At 40.6% G+C, this 19,843-nt stretch overlaps 2 protein-coding genes across 3 annotated transcripts in view; one reads left to right on the top strand and one right to left on the bottom strand.

The window, feature by feature from the left end:
• Positions 1-19,843, top strand: part of LOC138964708 (protein disulfide-isomerase TMX3-like) — a 135,158-nt gene that overhangs the window by 9,094 nt on the left and 106,221 nt on the right. The window contains exons 5-9 of the mRNA XM_070336739.1: positions 304-384; positions 1,618-1,732; positions 4,810-4,884; positions 5,487-5,553; positions 6,642-6,816. Of these exons, the coding sequence (XP_070192840.1) occupies positions 304-384; positions 1,618-1,732; positions 4,810-4,884; positions 5,487-5,553; positions 6,642-6,816 (513 nt within the window). The remainder of the gene's footprint in view (positions 1-303; positions 385-1,617; positions 1,733-4,809; positions 4,885-5,486; positions 5,554-6,641; positions 6,817-19,843) is intronic.
• LOC138964694 (fibroleukin-like) overlaps positions 12,289-19,843 on the bottom strand; it is a 56,612-nt gene continuing 49,057 nt past the window's right edge. For both annotated transcript variants that reach the window (XM_070336728.1, XM_070336721.1), the window contains exons 4-5: positions 16,815-17,065; positions 12,289-16,330 (exon numbers count right to left, since the gene is read on the bottom strand). In XM_070336728.1, the coding sequence (XP_070192829.1) occupies positions 15,938-16,330; positions 16,815-17,065 (644 nt within the window). In that variant the 3' untranslated portion in view covers positions 12,289-15,937. The remainder of the gene's footprint in view (positions 16,331-16,814; positions 17,066-19,843) is intronic.

The raw sequence follows: 19,843 nt of genomic DNA, 5'->3' as shown, positions 1-19,843 counted from the left end.
ATACATGTACTACCATTTTTCTGTAGGGTCCAGTTGTTGCATTTATCATTTATACGTGTATGTGAAAAGTTCTCTATCATGCACACTTTAAGAGCATGTAGAAATGTTGACTATTGGCATTGCAAAGTTAATGGTTTGGTTCTTTTTCCATTCTAAAATTCTTACTTACCATTTGCTGTTTCTCTTGTGTTATTATGAACGCCTTTACTACACATTTTGTACTGGCTAGAGTTGTTATGCCTGTTTGAAACATTCTTCAACTCTAAAACCAAACTACTGATGAACTTTTACTTTGCATTTCAGCATCAAGGGAGATCAATCATTCACACACAGAGGAGACCGCAGCAAAGACGCCATCATAGAGTTTGCAACCCGAGCACAGGGGTAAGATAAAAATTAAAATTAGGTTATGTGGAGTTTTGTTTTGAGGAGAAATTGCCTATATTGCCAGAAGTGTAATTTCACTCTTGTTATTAATTACGTATTGGTCAAAAAGTTTTAAAAAATCGATTTGATTTTTATAATTATGTTCATGTATGCCCAAGAAGTATGTGCAGGGGTTATTTTTTCAGGGGAAGCAATCCGGGGTTTAGAGAGGTGTCTTACTCTGTCTTTATATGTAGTTGTGTCCCTTGGATTGGAGAGGTTTTCTGTACAGGAAAGTGAGCAAATATTCAGAACAAAATTGTGTCAGATCAGTATAGCCTAGTATTTGCAGGGCTTAAATAGAAAAACACTGATCCAGGTCAGGCAAATCTTGGTTGTTGTTTTTACTCTGTCTATTTTTGTTTAGTTTAAAAACAATTACAACAGAAAATAGAAAGGAGGCCTTTTTTTTGTCCGTCTGTCTGGTTTCCTCCTTTGTCTCTCTTCCTCTCTACTTTTCTCTTTTTTGTCTCCTTCTTTTTTTCTTTGTGTTATCGATATCATATTTTTCTCTTTGTTAAGGTTATTGTGTAGTGAATATTGTGAAGACAAATGATAATACCCCTCTCCTCCTTTAACAGAAAACCAGTGATGGCGCTAGTATTTTTTTCAAACCGGAACGCAAAACTTTTATAATGCAAACAGTCCAGAAAAAAACAGGTAGGCTGGTCAGTGGAACCAGTAAAAATCCAACTCAGATTACTATTTATTTTGTTTTACCGGCAAAAAAACCCTGTAGTTCTAAAAAATCAACCGGTAGGTCATACCGGCAGCCAATTTTGTTCCGGTATTTTCTAGTTTCAACTGGTAAAATACCGGTAATTGCTGGTTTACGCCAATACTGAGAAAACACCCATTTATAACAGGGACAAAGCTGGCATTTGGAAAGAATACCTTCACACGTTTTATTACCACATTAAAAAAGATGCTAAGAGAGTGTGCTAGGGATAGGGAGGGTAGTAACCTAGCTACTGTACATGGAAGGAAATTGTATGCACACATGTGAGACAAACATCGCCAAATGTTCACATTGATGTTAAATAAACAATTTTATCATCAGTTTATCACCACAATTTATCTCCATTCTAAAAAAGTAACAAACATTGTACAGTATTACCTTGGCTTTGATTGTTTCAATCACTACTGTCTTATATGGTTGTCATATAAATCACTGTCATCTTTTCTCTTCAGACCGGCAGTTCGCAGGCTCAGCAGTATAGGGAAGTTCACTGAAGCAAGGAGTCGACATAGCGATGGTGTGTTCTTCCTCCATGTTGGTGACGAGGATGAACAGGATGATCTGTTTGTAAGTTATGGAAAGTGCTTCTATTGTCATGTGTAGAGAGTGATATAGTGGGGACCCCCCCCCCCCCTTTAAAACCATGACAAATCTCAAAAAAATCTGGTCTTAAAAAGAAGGGAGTTGTAAAAAATGTTTTGTTAAAATGGGGTAAATTTACAGATGTAATGAATAGATAATTTGAGAAAAAAGGGTCTTAAAAGGGTCTTTAAGTTTAATTGGGAGGGTCTTAAAAAGTGTACCACATTAAAAAAACAAAACTTAACAAGTCGCGTATGGCGAAATTACTACATTTAGTCAAGCTGTGGAACTGACAGAATCAAACTGAACGTAGTCCGCCGCTAGTGCAAAAGGCAGTGAAAGTGACGAGCCTGTTTGGCGCGGTAGCGGTTGCGCTGTGCTTCATAGCACGCTTTACTGTACCTCTCTTCGTTTTAACTTTCTGAGCGTGTTTTTAATCCAAACATATCATATCTATATCATATGTTTTTGGAATCAGGAACCGACAATGAATAAGATGAAAGTGTTTTTAAATTGATTTCGAAAATTTAATTTTGATCATAATTTTTATATTTTTAATTTTCAGAGCTTGTTTTTAATCCAAATATAACATATTTATATGTTTTTGGAATCAGGAAATGATGAAGAATAAGATGAACGTAAATTGGGATCGTTTTATAAAAAAAAAATATTTTTTACAATTTTCAGATTTTTAATGACCAAAGTCATTAATTAATTTTTAAGCCACCAAGCTGAAATGCAATACGGAAGTCCGGCCTTCGTCGAAGATTGCTTGGCCAAAATTTCAATCAATTTGATTGAAAAATGAAGGTGTGACAGTGCCGCCTCAACTTTTACAAAAAGCCGGATATGACGTCATCAGACATTTATTGAAAAAAAGAAAAAAACGTCCAGGGATATCATTCCCAGGAACTCTCATGTCAAATTTCATAAAGATCGGTCCAGTAGTTTAGTCTGAATCGCTCTACACACACACACGCACAGACAGACACACACACACACATACACCACGACCCTCGTCTCGATTCCCCCTCTACGTTAAAAAATTTAGTCAAAACTTGACTAAATGTAAAAAAAAGATCTCCCTCGAACCCAAGAGTGATGTCGTCTTAAACACTTAATATTTCATACAATTGTAAAATTGTTAACAACTATCTCGGTAACCTTGTGCAATCCTGAAAAATTAAACAAGGAAGGGAAAGGTATATACTTATTTTTTTAAGAACCACACACAAAAACAAACAAAATCTGTAATAAGTGGCTGACACATTGACTTATTTGCTCTATCAATCTGTCAAGAAAGTCTACCTGTCAGTCAGTTTGGACTTCACAAAATTTGCAAGGAAACGATCACTGCAGTGCAGAATATTTTAAGTTCCCTATTTGACGGACTACAAGCCGCGACTTTTTTTCAAAAAAAATCGCATTGCGGCTTATAAAAAGATGCGGCTAAAACGTTACCTAAACTTGAATAGCATTCACCTAATGGAAGTCGCCGCAGATTTTCATTTCGCTCGATTAGCGATTACCGGTACTTTATTAGCTCTCTACTCAAGACTCGGCGCTTTTCTCTTTCTTTCGCGAATCTTCGTTTGTCAACAAGTCGTCGTGACAAGATAGCGTACAGAGAAACACCGGATGTATCAGGATCTCGCGCGCGCGAGATTTCGGGTTTTTTTTGTCTCGCGATAGTTGGAGGAGCGAGAGCCGCCATGTTGTGTTTTCGTCTGCTCGAAATGCGCGCAAAAGTCGTAAATCATCCAAAAAAAAGCTCATTCCGGGCGGGACTACATGTGTGTGTTGGTTACAAATTGTGTGTGTGATATTTTTCTTCAAACTTTTCACTTTTCTTCTTTGTTTCACGTGTTTATTCTCGGAGCCGATTTCGCCAAATACCGTACTTTCGTTTGCCTGGTTGTTTTGATTGATTGACACGATCTGATTATATTTTTTCGACGGCGGCTAATATAGTGACGCGGCCTATACGTGGCTCGTCCCAATTTTTTTGTTAAAAGTCGGGGGTGCGGCTTATAAAACGGTGCGTCTTGTAATCCGTCAAATACGGTAAGTCATAGATTTGACCCTATCCTCACCTCTTGCAACATTGGTGATTCCCTACCTTCCCCAACTCCCAGGTTTATTTTGGTACTAGGATATTTTAATAAGTGAATTTGCACAAGTAATCTATGTTTGATGAATGAATTATAAGAATCAGTCTACCATCTTCCAGACCTGTTTACCCTTACGATTTTGGCGTAATTTATTACGATTTTCTGCAAAACATACGCCATTCCGCTATCCGTGTCAAGACTACGATTTTCATAACTAAAAAAATGTTAAAAAAAAAAAATTTTTTTTTTTTTTTTTTTTTTTTTTCAATTCACATGTTTGGCATTGTTTTTTTCAATGGCAAAATGGGGTGAAAAAGCACAGGACTGACCAGAGATCATGTCTGTCTGATGAGACGCTGGAGAGCCTTATTCTAGTGGTGAAGTCTCGCCCTCACTCATTCGGCAAGCGCAAGTACAGTAGAGAAGCGCTTGACACACTGAAAAAGGCCTACTACGAGCAAAAGAAAAAGAATCAGTGATGCATGTGCTTTTGATGTGATCTTCTTTGAAATTATGATGACTACGTACAAAAACTGACTGATGTGTTTTGTTTGTAAATGATGGATATATGTGCATGATTGCGTTTCGCAGACACAGTTGTCATGTGCCGCGGCGTTGTAATTGGCGACGAATGCTGGATGATTACTATTTTTGTGCCAGGATTACTATTTTTGGGGCTGAGCATTACTCCAAAACACTTATGGGGGTAAACAGGTCTGCATCTTCAATTGTCTTGAGAAAGGAACAGCACAATGACACTTTGGCAGAAGAACATTTGTGTTGTTTACTCATATGAAAAAAAGATAAAATTTTGGATCAAGTAGCAAATTAAAGGTCAGTCATTGATCTTAGTTCCTGACAAGACATACAGATACTATGCTTATGTCATATATGTATTTGCACGAGAAAAGTGATCAGTTTGAGTGAAATTTTAATGGGGATTTTTTTCAGCAAAAATACAAGTCTGTAGCTGAAACTCTGATGGTGCAGGGCTACTTTTATTCTGGAGAAAAACGAATTTTGGTGGTAAGCTTCTCTTTTGGTGCCTTGAGTCAGCATGCTACTACACGGTGCACAAACTGTAGTATCTGATTAACAGCAGCATATATGTATATAATATGTCTCATGATTAATTGGTTGTGTTTTTTTTGGTCAATTTATAGACAGTTCCAGTGCAGGCAGTTGATTTTTTTTATATTTGTTTTTAAGAAAGGGACCGTTGTCTGCTGTGTGAAGATTTCTTTAAGAATTTTTGGTTTTAATTTGTGAGTATTTTGTCCTCAAAGCGACAGCAACAACAACACAAATAAATGTAAAATAACAACAACAGTCTTATCTTAATAAACAACATGAGTCTTATCTTGATTAATCTCTGAATGATGATGGTTCATAGTTTTTAATGAGAGGGCCAGGATAAAATATGAGAAAGAGAGGAACTGAGAGGGGAAGAGAGACAGATTGATAATCATAAGTTTGTACTGTTTTGAGACACAAGAGAGCTAGGATGAGAGTGAGAGAGAGACAGCAGAGAGAGAGAGAGAGCGTGTCTGTGTGTTCGTGATTTTTTTGCTTGATTTGTTTTTGTTTTGTTTTGAGGTTATTACATCAACTTTGAAATGATTTTGCAGGATGTAAAAATCAAACGTGAACCAACACTCCTGGTATTTAAGGACCATGGACACTACGAATTTGAACGTAAGTTTACACCTCTTATTTTATACTTCTGTTTCAAAAATATTTGTCAGTGACACATTCAAATTTGGCAGATATCTTGATTCGAGTTACTCATATATTGTACTGTACTCTTCGTTTTATTATAAAACTATGCATCTCAAACTTTTTTTAAATCATCATAAAATGTTACTTGCTTTAATGTGATTATGATGTAGCCGTGTGGTGATTTCATGTACTGTTGTCCCTCTCTTTACTCCCTGTCTATTATCTTCCCCTGACCCAAGTTGTGTCTCCCGCTAGGATTATTGTGTGTTGTGGCTAATGGTAGGTGTGTATGGAGGCTGGTTTCTCATTGGTTGATAATGATTGTTTGAACGGGTGCGCGCGTGAGTCAGAATAATAGCGTGGGCTAGAAGAGTACCCGGTGTGATTTCGAAGTGTGAAGACGTGTCAGTGTGCGTATCTTGGATTGTGATGTTTTAGTTTTAGTTGAACGATGTTTGTGATTCTGTAATAATCAATGCAAGTAGTGTAGTTTGGGCCATTATAACTGTATTTTGGCGAAGAAGTGATTCGAGGATTGAATAGAGAGACTTTGTGTGTGTGTTCAGTTGAACAAACGTTTTATAGCTGGGTTTATATCAGCGAAGTGACTTTCGACCGGGATCGTAATTCGAGTTCCGACGAGTTGTGTGCGGCTGTATATTGAGGAAGGAACTACACTGCTTTCTGGTGTCTGCTTTCTGGTGTACGTTAAATAAAAGTCACGTTATCGCAACCTCTGTCTTGGCGTCTCATTTATGCTTCCTGGCCTATTTTCCACCTTCCACTCCACCGTATCACAATGAAAACAATAATGTTATCTACTAAAGGAGGTCAGAAGAACTTTTGAACTTCTGAATGAACATATTTTCATCAAGAGATTAAGTTCCAAGATTCTGCCCCCCAAAATTACATGTTTGTTCTTTAGTTTTTAAGTTTGCTTGACTTAGCTTTGGAATTGCACCTTAACTATACATCATATGTGACATTTTACCCTTGCTTGAACCATTGTGCACATCGAACATTCAAATCTTGCCTTGATTTTTGCACATGTTCTTCCATATCAGCTCAAGATGGCATCGTAACCAAAGAGGCTGTGCAGAACTGGATAAACAGCGAACGCTACAATGCCTTCCCGGAGGTTAGCGGCGGGAGTATTAATGAAATGGCGGACGCCAAAAAATACCTGGTGATCATTGTTGTCAACCCTGACGTCAAGGACAGGATGGACGTCAACAACAGGTAGGTGGTTTTTGTCATGCTGCTGTAGGTGATGGTCTGTCGATCGGTCTGTCCAGCGATCTCTTTTTCCTCTTCTCTCTCTCTCTCTCTCTCACTCTCTCTCTCTCTCTCTCTCTCTCTCTCTCTCTCTCTCTCTCTCTCTCTCTCTCTCTCTCTCTCTCTCTCTCTCTCTCCCCACCTCCCTCTGTCTCTGTCTCTCTCTCTCCCTTCCTCACTCTCTCAGTATGTTTAACTTAATGGTGGCTGTATGTCAGTCTGTCTCTCCCTCCATGTGCCTGTGTTTCTGTGTGCATCCCTTGCATCCCTTTCTCTCGCCACCCCTCCCTCTGTCTCTCTGCCCCCCCCCCCCCCCCCCCCCATCTCTCTCTCTGTAAGTATGTTTAACTTTTAAAAAAATGGGCAAGTGTGTTCATGTTGGTGGCTGGATGTCAGTCTGTCTCTCCATATGTTTGTGTTTCTGTGTGCATCCCTTTCACATACGTTTCTCATTGCCAGATTATGGCATTGTCAGTTTGTGTGATTGTTGCAGTGTATCCGTCTTGTCTGCCTTGTGCCTGTCAATGTGTTTTTTTTTAACTTTTATTTTTATTAACATTTCTGTCTGAGTGCTATCCCTTTCTATTTGTGTTTGTTTCTGTTTGTATCTTTTGGTTTCTGCTTAATCGTTAATGTTTGTGCGAGTGCCACTTTAAATTTCTTCCTGTTTCTCAGAATCAGATCTACTGGCAGCTTGGCTGGTTGGTTGTCAGTCAGTTAGATCTTCTGTCATATTCCGTCCTGTTTCTCTGTCACTGTCATTGTGGGATCATGCATTTTGTGTTCATGAATATCTTCTGGTTTTAGTCCTGTGCCTAACACTTAATTTCAAAGATTGTGCTGAGGTACACCTGTGTTCTGGTTGAAAACGTATCAGAGTCACAGCGCTGTAAGCAATTTTAGGTCTGTTGTCAGTAATTTCTTATTATTATGGATCTCTCTGTCCATCAAAAATGAAGCATTTGGCCATTTTTACCACCAAGATCTGTCTGTATATCTGTCTGTGTATGTCCATGTTGCTGTAGAAGTTACTTGGGAGAATTGTAAAGCCGTTTTTGTACATAAAGAAGCACACAGACTTGCATTATGTATACTTTGTTGTGCAAAATTACTATTTTTCCTGTTGACAAAAAGTCTTATGCACTCCATGCTGTCTATTTCTGTGACCTCTCTGGCCTTCTTAATTGTTTATTTTGCACTTTGCAGCGTCATTGCATTGCTATCTCTTAAACTCAACCTCTCTTTTTGTATCAATCTATCATTAAGGCCTAAAAAAAAAAAAGGTGTGGTTACGGTAACCGGACCTACCCTATTTTTAGGGGCCGACCCTATAACTTTTTATTGCATTTGTAAAAATAAAAAAAAAGAGTGCAGAAAACGCAATGAAAGCGAAATCGCCCGAGTCGCACATTTATTTTCCTGTCAAGTAGGTTTAATTTGTACACATTAGTAAAAAAAGTTTTAAAAAAAAAGTGATTGCCTACCTTCCTACCCAATTTTTTTTGGCTATGTTACCGTCACCACACCTATTTTTTTTTTTGGCCTAAGTCTTGTCATCCAATCTTCCTTTCTTGATCCTTTCTGTCTCACCCCACATGTATCTTCTTCTTCATTTTGCCCCTCTCTCTCTCTCTCTCTCTGACCGGCACGGTTGGCCTAGTGGTAAGGCGTCCGCCCCGTGATCGGGAGGTCGTGGGTTCGAACCCCGGCCGGGTCATACCTGAGACTTTAAAATTGGCAATCTAGTGGCTGCTCCGCCTGGCGTCTGGCATTATGGGGTTAGTGCTAGGACTGGTTGGTCCGGTGTCAGAATAATGTGACTGGGTGAGACATGAAGCCTGTGCTGCGACTTCTGTCTTGTGTGTGGCGCACGTTATATGTCAAAGCAGCACCGCCCTGATATGGCCCTACGTGGTCGGCTGGGCGTTAAGCAAACAAACAAACAAACTCTCTCTCTCTCTTGCTTGCTCTCTCTCACTTGCTTTCTCTCTCACACCCTCACCCACTCTCTCTCTCTCTCTCTCTCTCTCTCTCTCTCGCTTGCTTTCTCTCTCTCTCTATCTATCTCTCTAGTTTCTCTCTCTCTCTCTCTCTCTCTCTCTCTCTCTCTCTCTCTCTCACTTGCTCTCTCTCTCACACTCAGTGCTCTCTTTCTCTCTCTCTATCTCTCTAGTTTCTCTCTCTCTCTCTCTCTCTCTCTCTCTCTCTCTCTCTCTCTCTCTCTCTCTCTCTCTCTCTACCGGCACGGTTGGCCTAGTGGTAGGCGTCCGCCCCGTGATCAGGAGGTCGTGGGTTCGAACCCCGGCCGGGTCATACCTAAGACTTTAAAATTGGCAATCTAGTGGCTGCTCCGCCTGGCGTCTGGCATTATGGGGTTAGTGCTAGGACTGGTTGGTCCGGTGTCAGAATAATGTGACTGGGTGAGACATGAAGCCTGTGCTGCGACTTCTGTCTTGTGTGTGGCGCACGTTATATGTCAAAGCAGCACCGCCCTGATATGGCCCTTCGTGGTCGGCTGGGCGTTAAGGAAACAAACAAACAGAAAATCTCTCTCTATTGCTTGCTCTCTCTCTCACTTGCTCTCTCTCTCACACTCACTCTATCTCTCTATTGCTTGCTCTCTCTCTCACTTGCTCTCTCTCTCTCACTCACTCTCTCTCTATCTCTCTAGTTTCTCTCTCTCTCTCTCTCTCTCTCTCTCTCTCTCTCTCTCTCTCTCTCTCTCTCTCTCTCTCTTGCTTGCTCTCTCTCTCACTTGCTGAGTTGCTCTCTCTCTCACACTCACTCTCTTTCTCTCTATCTCTCTCTCTATCTCTCTAGTTTCTCTCTCTCTCTCTCTCTCTCTCTCTCTCTCTCTCTCTCTTGCTTGCTCTCTCTCTCACTTGCTCTCTCTCTCACACTCACTCTCTTTCTCTCTATCTCTCTCTATCTTTCTAGTTTCTCTCTCTCTCTCTCTCTCTCCGCCCCTTCCGCCTCCCCACAAATATCCTGAAAAAGAAAGAAGAGAAGAATAGGAACCTAATGGCAGCAAGGAGGACTGAGGGTTTGTGTTTGCTGATGTTGGCATAGTTTATGTGTAAAGAAAGATTGTGTTACGTTTAAGTGTGCTGCTTCAAGCATGCATTTGATCCTTTTTTTCCAACAAAGAGAGCAATGAACTTGGTCTGCCCCCCTCCACCCCCTCCCCATCCTCTCCACCCCTCTCAACTCCAGCCCTCAACACACATGCACTCACACACACACATCCCCCACCTCATTTACCCATATATATATATATTACCTGCTATACCGACTTGGTCGTGTACGTGTGGCAGACATTTTCTTCCACATGAGATTACGTTGATTGTCTAACAATGTGTGTTAATTTTTTGGCTTTTGGAGGGACGATTTTGAGTTTGAATCCGTTCTTGCCATGCTCCTAAAGCGTGTAACATACAATCTTGCACACGTTTGCTTTAGTAGTGGCAAAGAAGGAAAGCGTGTGACATTACCCAATATTGACGGACTGTGTGATGATATCTTCTGCTATGGTCTGTTGAGACAGTGATATCAAAATCGAGACTGGAGGTCGAGATTTTGATATCACTGTCTCAACAGACCAATAGCAGAAGATATCATCACACAGTCCGTCAATGTTAGATATATTGCTAATTCTCTGGACATTTTATATTTACTGTAAAGAAATTACAAAAGTATTCGTCTCAGTTTTGGCTGTTCCATATCCCTCCCTCTGATTATTATTTCTTTTTGTTCACTCTTTTCTTGTACTTTTCAGTATTTTAAAATGTCTTTCCTTTCAAAAAGTCTTTGGTCACTTGCTCAACTAAATTCTGGGATAATTACATTTTCATATAAATATATTTGTTTGTTTTTAAATTTAGGTGTTTTTGTTTTTGAAGTGGGAAAGCAATAAAGAGGTCATCGATATCAAAACTCATATCGACAGAAATGTCGTCGATATCACTTTTGCACTGAGCTCAGTTTTGTCCAATTGACCAATGGAAATCCACGTAACATATGAAATAGCAATATATATAATTATATTCGCACCTCTTACCTTCTACCCTCTTCTCCCTTACCTTTTGCCTCACATTTGTTTTGTGGCCTCACATTTGTTTTGTGTTTCACTAATTTGCTTTGTTTGTACCAGAAACAAAACCGGTACGGTTGGCCTAGTGGTAAGGCGTCCGCCCCGTGATCGGGAGGTCGTGAGTTCGAACCCCGGCCGGGTCATACCTAAGACTTTAAAATTGGCAATCTAGTGGCTGCTCCACCTGGCGTCTGGCATTATGGGGTTAGTGCTAGGACTGGTTGGTCCGGTGTCAAAATAATGTGACTGGGTGAGACATGAGGCCTGTGCTGCGACTTCTGTCTTGTGTGTGGCGCACGTTATATGTCAAAGCAGCACCGCCCTGATATGGCCCTTCGTGGTCGGCTGGGCGTTAAGCAAACAAACAAACAAACATGTCTAAGTTACTCACTGTCAGCAATGGATGGATTTCAGCACCTATTATGTCTGCCTGCTGTTTTCTTCGTGCAGAATATGCTGTATCTGTTTCTCATTGGCGGGAGCCATGTATCTGTTAAACATTGACGGAAATCAATCTGTATCCATTTGTAGGACAGTGTATTTGCTGCGCAACCTCTATTTAGACCGGGAAAGAGAACAGCTGGAGATGTTATGTTGATTATGATGTATACCTCGACCTTTATTTAAGGGAGGGACATGGTATGGGGTGGGGGTAGGACTAGAGAATAGGAAAATAGAGGCCAGTTAGATCGACTCGTTGAATTGCACGATTTATTGGAGGTAGACCTGGATTCAAGAATGATTTATCCACTTTGTGATGTCATCGCTATGGTTGCAGAACAAAGGAATATTGTCAATTGGCTTCAGGCTTCTGTCTGTATTTCTGGAGAATGCATAACACATGTGTCTGGAAAGCTCATCGTGTCTTTGCATTGTAGGGCATTGTTGTGCTGTCTGCCGTTTTCTTTGAAAGCCTGTTTAAGAATCTACTGGTTTGTTTTCCTTTCCTTGTTCCCCAAACAGCCGCTCTAACTGCTGCGTATCTTAGGGAAAATTTGTACTGAGTGAATGCAAAGACCGCTACATTCTTCTTTATTTCATGTGAACAGGCCGAGGCAAGGCACAATTCAGATAAAGTTTGTTGTGAGTTGAATTGTCGGAATATAGGCCCACCCAAGAATGTGTGGAGGTCTCAAAATAAACCTTTGAGATGTATCATACGTATTGTTCATTTTGCAGTTTTGTGTCAAGGGAAGGGGTTTACTTGTGGGTTTCTTTGAAAATATATTATATGTGTAGATGGTACAACATCCGTTACAGAACGGTTTAATTTGTTTGTTCAGCTCAGCATCCATGAATTAACACTCTTTTTTTCACCCAGACAACATGCACTTACATTCAGCTCAAAATCTGTACGAAAAATATTTTATTTCGTTCCAACATCAGGCGCACATATGATTGCTCAAACATCAGCAAACATCATCTCCTGCATGTGCACATAAAATATTCTACGCTTGAAGTGCACTCCTTCCCTTGTAAATGAACAGTTCGGCTCACCATCTCTGATCTGGCGGGCTTTTTACATGGGATAAGACCATATCCCTCCAATGGGACAAATACCAGAAATCAACACCTTGACTGCATGCTTTGTTATGTTTGAATTTGTGTGTGAATTAATTTCTTAAAAAGCGGCTTTTACTAAATCAATTCATCAAAACATTCCCACTGTGCACAGGCTGCACCCAGGCTGTTCAAATTGAGTATGTGACCAAGTAGATGAATACTCTCTCCAATACATGTAAAAGTCTAGCCAGATCTGAGAACTGTTCACCGGTAAGGAGTGTGCCTTTGACTTTCACTACTATTATGTTTTCTGTTAGAAACTACTTAAAATTAACCACTGATATCACAAGGCACCAGGCATTACCACTGAACGATATAAGAACAAGCACATTTTGTACAAATGTTGTACTATTACTCACTACTATATGTGGGCAGTAACAGTAATAAAACAAAAAGTACGTACAGCGGCGTAATTTTCTCAAATACTGGCCATAAATATATATAATATATATATATATATATATCACTAGCACCAGGTTTCAGCGCGGATGGGTTTTTAAATACGCATACTGACATCAACTAAAAACGCAACAAGACACCATAATAAAAAGGCACAATCCTTCCATGAAAGCAGTCACTCACAATCCCAGACCTGCCCAGGCTTTTATGTGGAAGAAGATCATCCCTCCATTTGAGAATCAACAAAAATCAACATCCTGACTGCTTCTTGTGCAGAGTTGGATGTTTTTCTTCTTTTGGTGGAGTTAGCTGATATACATTTATATAGCTTCCAAGAAATTGATTCATGGACAAGAAAAAAAAGGTCTAAGATGGTGAGCCTATACAGGAAGAACTGTGCCTTTTATACGCAATAGACTCCCACTTTGGCGTCAGCGGAAGCTCCTTACGCAGGATTAAATCAACCTATGCACATATTTGTCAGTTTATTTTTACGCAGGGGGTAATAATCAAGGTTACAATGCTACCAATGAATGCAACAAGAACAACATGATAAAGATAACACGTAAACTGTGATAACAAAGTGAAAGACTCTACACAATGGAAGCTTGCAAACAGATGTACAATGACGATATTCCGTCTAGGAATTTTATTTACAGTTTAAAAGTAAACATTGACTGTAAATGCATTAAAGATACGAGAACTATTTGAACACATTCAATGAATTCACAACAAAATGTAGATCTGGAAAACTATGTCCACAAACAAATTCATGCATTTTGAACAGTACTTGTTAAAGCAACAGCAGTGGAAATGTAAAACATGTAAAAGCTGGTTTGTTGAGCGAATGAATGCATTAAATGCTAAGGAAGAAAAAAGAAGCCACCGATTCTGTTACAAGCAGAAGCTTGCAGTCAAATGTGGTAATTATTTGCCACAATAATGTGACGATGCAGTATATTTACATAAAACCACAGGAGATGCATTTGAAATTCATGACCCTGGTATAGATACAGCATGAGTGTAAACATGTCATACCGCCGACCTGTAAACCAGGTCTCTAAAAGTACATGCTGAAGGCAAACATAGACATGTAGTTGGCCCTGTATTTGTTCGAAACAATTGACGACAGAGAGAAACGAGTATTAAGGTTGTCGGATTTTTCTCACATTGAGTTAAAGTGTAAAACACGCAGCTAGCTATGTCAGCACTAAGTACATACAGTTAGCACATTTAATAAGTTATGATTGAGTGATTGTTTTCATCTGGTTGAAAACGACGTTAAACACCAAATAAAGAAAGAAAGATTGTTTTCATCACATCATGGCCGCAACAGTTTTCATTACGTCATGGCGGCATTGGTTCAGCATACACTTCATATTAAAGATGTTGATGAAAGGGTGAACAAATTGTTAGTTTCAAGAACAAGCTTCAACATGCCAACAGTGGAGAATAAAAGAGCGATGTCAATGTCTAATTTCTAAACACAGAAACGATTAAATATGCAATTTAAAAAGATGGATAAATAACTTGTTATTGCCAAGAAAGGCCAAGAATATGAACAGCTGTAAAAAAAGCATATCCATCAGCTGTACAGTTCAAATAAGATACGTTAATGGAGGAAACTGTTGGAAATGACTTGCTTTGGTGTCACAAATACTCCACAAAATGCTGTCAGAATATGAGACAAAAAAGGTCGCGGACAGAAAAAAAGACTTGCCTTAGCTACATTACAAATGAAACAGATAATCATGTCTCACCGAAAAGCACGACAGGCATGGAATTCAGCATGAATCTGAAATTCATGCTTGTTGGTGATTCTGTAAGCATAACCTAGAGGGAAAGGCAGTGCTTCCATTTCTCTGTTAACGCATTTTAATGCACAGTCGTCCAGCCAATCACAGCGCTCATACACCAGCGTCGGATAGTGGTTTGTACGGCAGCGCACGTGCGAAGAGCAGACATAGATTTGCCAGTTGCCAGTAATAATACGTTGTGTCAACGGTCACGATGAACAGTCGACTTCGATGTGTTGCCGTTTTCAACCTCATGTAGTCGGCTGCTTGTTACACTGGCATCTTGACACTTCTTCAGGCTGTGAAATGGTCTCATGTATATTGGCCGTACTCATTGCAAAACTGTTGCGTAAATATTGCGTTTGCGGGTGCCATACGGGGTCATCCAATACGCAAATCGCTCAACGTCCACGCGACGCCCGAGTGCGGAGAGATTACCATTGTTTGTGCACAAACGACACTTAACACTATGATCACCGGGTTACATGAAATGTGCTATGGGCTTGTCAAATGTAAATAACTTAGAATTAAATACAGCAGGCAGTAAAAGCTGGGAGGTATTAACGGGCGTGTAACTGTAGCACCAAAAAGCCCACAACACCGATCAAGGTAATACATACCTACATTTTCAATATGAACCAGTTTTGGATGCACCATACGATCGATATTGTACTTGTCTGCCAGTCCATTTTCCATTTCTAGTATTGCCATAGGTTACAGAAGCTTGCAAGGGTAAAACTCGAGCCATACTTTTAATTACATTCTCATATAATGACCGATGTTTGATCTTACGTTGTCCACACACATTGTTCTTCAGCAACCAATTCATTTTGAATCTCTCAAGGTCCTTCGCGTCCTTTGCTTTGTGTTACCAACGCAATTTTGACTTCACTTATTTCCAAAGCTCCAACGCAATTTTGTCTTCCATTGTTTCCAAAACGCCTACAACCGACTGTGTTAGAATCTGGTAAGCTGAATGCACTGAAACCGACGCAGTTTGTGTCTTCACTGTTCCAGTAACCGAGACATTTTGGGTCTCTCAACCCCAGACTTTGGAACACCCTGTATAAACCAACATGACGTTTTGCCTTCATAGCAATCTCGCTTCCAATTTGTGTCTTCACTGTTCCAGTAACCGAGACATTTTGGGTCTCTCAACCCCAGACTTTGGAACACCCTGTATAAACCAACATGACGTTTTGCCTTCACAGCAATCTCGCCTCCAATCTGTCTCAGCTCAGTTGGGGCCCGCGTGGCCCAAGGGACGGATCTTCATCTCCGTCTTGCGGAGCTGCTCGCGCTTCCAGTGGTTCCAGGCGATGCCCCGGTAAGCCACATCAGAGCGATTGTGGTAAGCGCCGTTCAGCAGCGCGAACCAGCAGTTGTTGAACCACCAGCCGGCCTCCCACTCAGACGCGCAGTGGGCCTCCCGCCGCCCGTCGTTGTCGCGGTCCGGGGTGGAGAAGGCCATGTGGTTGTGGCGGTAGAGGGAGTCGTGGGCGCTACCCGAGAAGCCCGTCACGGTCAGCTGGTATTTGTCGCGCTCGCCGGCCACCCGGAACGTGGTGTAGATGGCGTGCACCCGGTTGCCCTCGAAGTCCCACAGGTCCACCCGCAGCTGGTAGTGGTCCTGGGTGGTTTGAATGAGAAAGGGGAAAGAACATTGAAGAAATTGTAGAAAATGTGATTTAGTTGTGAATCGGCCCCTGCAACTGCTGTTGTTAGTCTTTTTACGTTTAAAGATATAATAAAGGATTTAACAAAATCGATATACATGTATACATTTTTTTTGTTTTTTTGTTTTTTGTATTAAAGTTGTGCTGAATATCCGTTGAAAGACATTTCTTGGATCATTCGCCTCTGAAGTTGAGTTTAACCCATCTGCGTATTGAGTTTGTTTTACTCTTGATTTGCAAAGCGTTACGTAAAAAACAAGTAACACTCTTCGAAAAGGTCTAAAAACGTGGTTTAGCCAGAAAGTTAGACAAGAAACTCGTTTTATTTTCGGGGGTTTTGCAGAGAAAGACAGATAGACAGAGCGCTCCAAAGAAAATGTAAAACCCTGCCTCTTCCATCCGATATACCTATATGTAATAATTATTACATCCCAGCACCTGATTGCTCAACAAGAACATGTTGTCGTTGCCCAGCCAATGCTCGCCCGCCACGTTGCCGAAGCCGTCCTTGTAGGCGGCCCAGTCGCGCTTGAAGTTGGTGGAGCCGTCCTGGCGCCGTTGCAGGACAAGCCAGCCGCCGGGGGGCGTGTCCATATCACACCACACGGGGACGGGGCAGGCGGAGGTTGTAGGCTTGACGTAGTACACGCCGCTCTGCTTGTGGCCGCCCTCGAAGACCGCTGCACAGTCTGCAACAACACGTTGAAAGGAATTCATCATTACAATCCAGGAGAGGCCACACAATCACATTTGAAATGCCAAAATTCGTTCTCGGTCGGACCCCATAACAGGTCGCTGCCACATCCATACTCCGCTTGTGCCTGGATGGCCCCTGGACCCCTGCCTCGTACTTTTCAGTCAATTTATTTTTTCCTGGGTGTCACCCCGGGGATTATGACATTTACTATAGTGTGCAGCTTACTGTGACGCATTGCTAATGCACGGTTCTGGGAGGCTGATATTTAACGGGCTTAGTGTCCTCATCACACGAAAAAAGCCACACGTTAGTTTGTTCGGATCCGGGAAACAGCCCAAGCAGACCGGACTGACTCCTCATTTACCGATACTTTTCCTCCGCTGCCCATCCAAGGTACAACTCCTCGTCTCATCGAAGCCCCCCCCCCCCCCCCCCTCCCCAATAAACACACACAGTGAAAGTGAACACTATCTGTCCTGTTCCACTCTACACAAGCATGGTTTGCATGTTTGAAATATATGCGACCTGTCACGCGTGTGTGTGGAGGGGGGGGGGAGAGAAAGAGATAAATATCGTGTCAACAAGTTGTTGGGTGTCTCAAATAACTTGATACTAACGTTTCTGTGACCCACAGTCCAGTCACCAGCGACAAGGAGCGCGTGTGGATTGTTTGTCTCACTAAAATCAAGGGTATTAATTCTTTCACAACCCATACAAACCCGACTAAGTTATTTCGTAACATCGTATGTGACTGCCAGCTTAAAGAAAAAGAGAAAGCAAAACCCTGCATACTACCAGTCTTGCTTTATTTGCGCACACACACACACACACACACACACACACACCCACACACACACACACACACCCACACACACACACACACACACACAAATACACACACACAAACACAAACAACAAAAACCCTCCTACATACTTTGTTGAGAGACGAGGCCATGTCTAAAATAAACCCTGTGCATTCATTTATTTTTGTTAATCCTCCTTCCTAAACGCATTTGTCTGAAGAAATGTGACTTTGTGGGCTGGAATTCAACCCCGTTTCAACTGCATATTTCTGTCAGCTGACCTTCAGTCACTTTTTGCACGTTTTTGCTGAGATTTGCGCTCTCTCTCTCTCTCACACACACATTTTTCTCTCTCTTTTTACATTTAGTCAAGTTATGACTAAATGTTTTAACATAGAGGGGGGAATCGAGACGAGGGTCGTGGTGTATGTGTGTGTGTCTGTGCGTGTGTGTGTGTGTAGAGCTGGACCGATCTTTATGAAATTTTACATGAGAGTTCCTGGGTATGATATCCCCAGACATTTTTTTCATTTTTTTGATAAATGTCTTTTATGACGTCATATCCGGCTTTTTGTAAAAGTTGAGACGGCACTGTCACACCTTCATTTTTCAATCAATTTGATTGAAATTTTGGCCAAGCAATCTTCGACGAAGGCCGGACGTCGGTATTGCATTTGAGCATGTAGGCTTAAAAATTAATGAGTGAGTTTGGTCATTAAAAATCGGAAAATTGTAATTAAAATTAATTTTTTTGTAAAACGATCCAAAATTACTTTTATTTTATTCTTCATCATTTTCTGATTCCAAAAACATATAAATATGTTATATTCGGATTAAAAACAACCTCTGAAAATTAAAAATATAACAATTATGATTAAAATTAAATTTCCGAAATCGTTTTAAAAACAATTTCATCTTATTCCTTGTCGGTTCCTGATTCCAAAAACATATAGATATGATATGTTTGGATTAAAAACACGCTCAGAAAGTTAAAACGAAGAGAGGTACAGTAAAGCGTGCTATGCAGCACAGCGCAACCGCTACCGCGCTAAACATATACAGGCTCGTCACTTTCACTGCCTTTTGCACTAGCGGCGGACTACGGTCATTGTGAAAAAATGCAGTGCGTTCAGTTTCATTCTGTGAGTTCCACAGCTTGACTAAATGTAGTAATTTCGCCTTACGCGACTTGTTTTCTTTCATTTTACATTTAGTCAAGTTTTGACTAAATGTTTTAACATAGAGGGGGAATCGAGACGAGGGTCGTGGTGTATGTGTGTGTGTGTCTGTCTGTGTGTCTGTGCGTGTGTGTGTGTAGAGCGATTCAGAGTAAACTACTGGACCGATCTTTATGAAATTTTACATGAGAGTTCCTGGGTATGATATGCCCAGACGTTTTTTTTCCCATTTTTTCGATAAATGTCTTTTATGACGTCATATCCGGCTTTTTGTAAAAGTTGAGGCGGCACTGTCACACCCTCAATTTTCAATCAAATTGAATCTTCGACGAAGGCCGGACTTCGGTATTGCATTTCAGCAAAAATCTGAAAATTGTAATTAAAATTATTTTGTTATAAAACGATCTAAAATTACTTTTATTTTATTCTTCATCATGTTCTGATTCCAAAAACATATAAATATGTTATATTTGGATTAAAAACAAGCTCTGAAAATTAAAAATATAACAATTATGATTAAAATTAAATTTCCGAAATCGTTTTAAAAACTATTTCATCTTATTCCTTGTCGGTTCCTGATTCCAAAAACATATAGATATGATATGTTTGGATTAAAAACACGCTCAGAAAGTTAAAACGAAGAGAGGTACAGTAAAGCGTGCTTAATGAAGCACAGCGCAACCGCTACCGCGCCAAACAGGCTCGTCACTTTCACTGCCTTTTGCACTAGCGGCTGACTACGTTCAGTTTCATTCTGTGTGTTCCACAGCTTGGCTAAATGAAGTAATT

Source organism: Littorina saxatilis, linkage group LG1 (genome assembly GCF_037325665.1).
Source record: "Littorina saxatilis isolate snail1 linkage group LG1, US_GU_Lsax_2.0, whole genome shotgun sequence".
Classification (NCBI taxonomy): Eukaryota; Metazoa; Mollusca; class Gastropoda; order Littorinimorpha; family Littorinidae; genus Littorina; species Littorina saxatilis.
The sequence above is the reverse complement of the archived record's forward strand: the minus strand, read 5'-3'. Positions and strand labels throughout refer to the sequence as shown.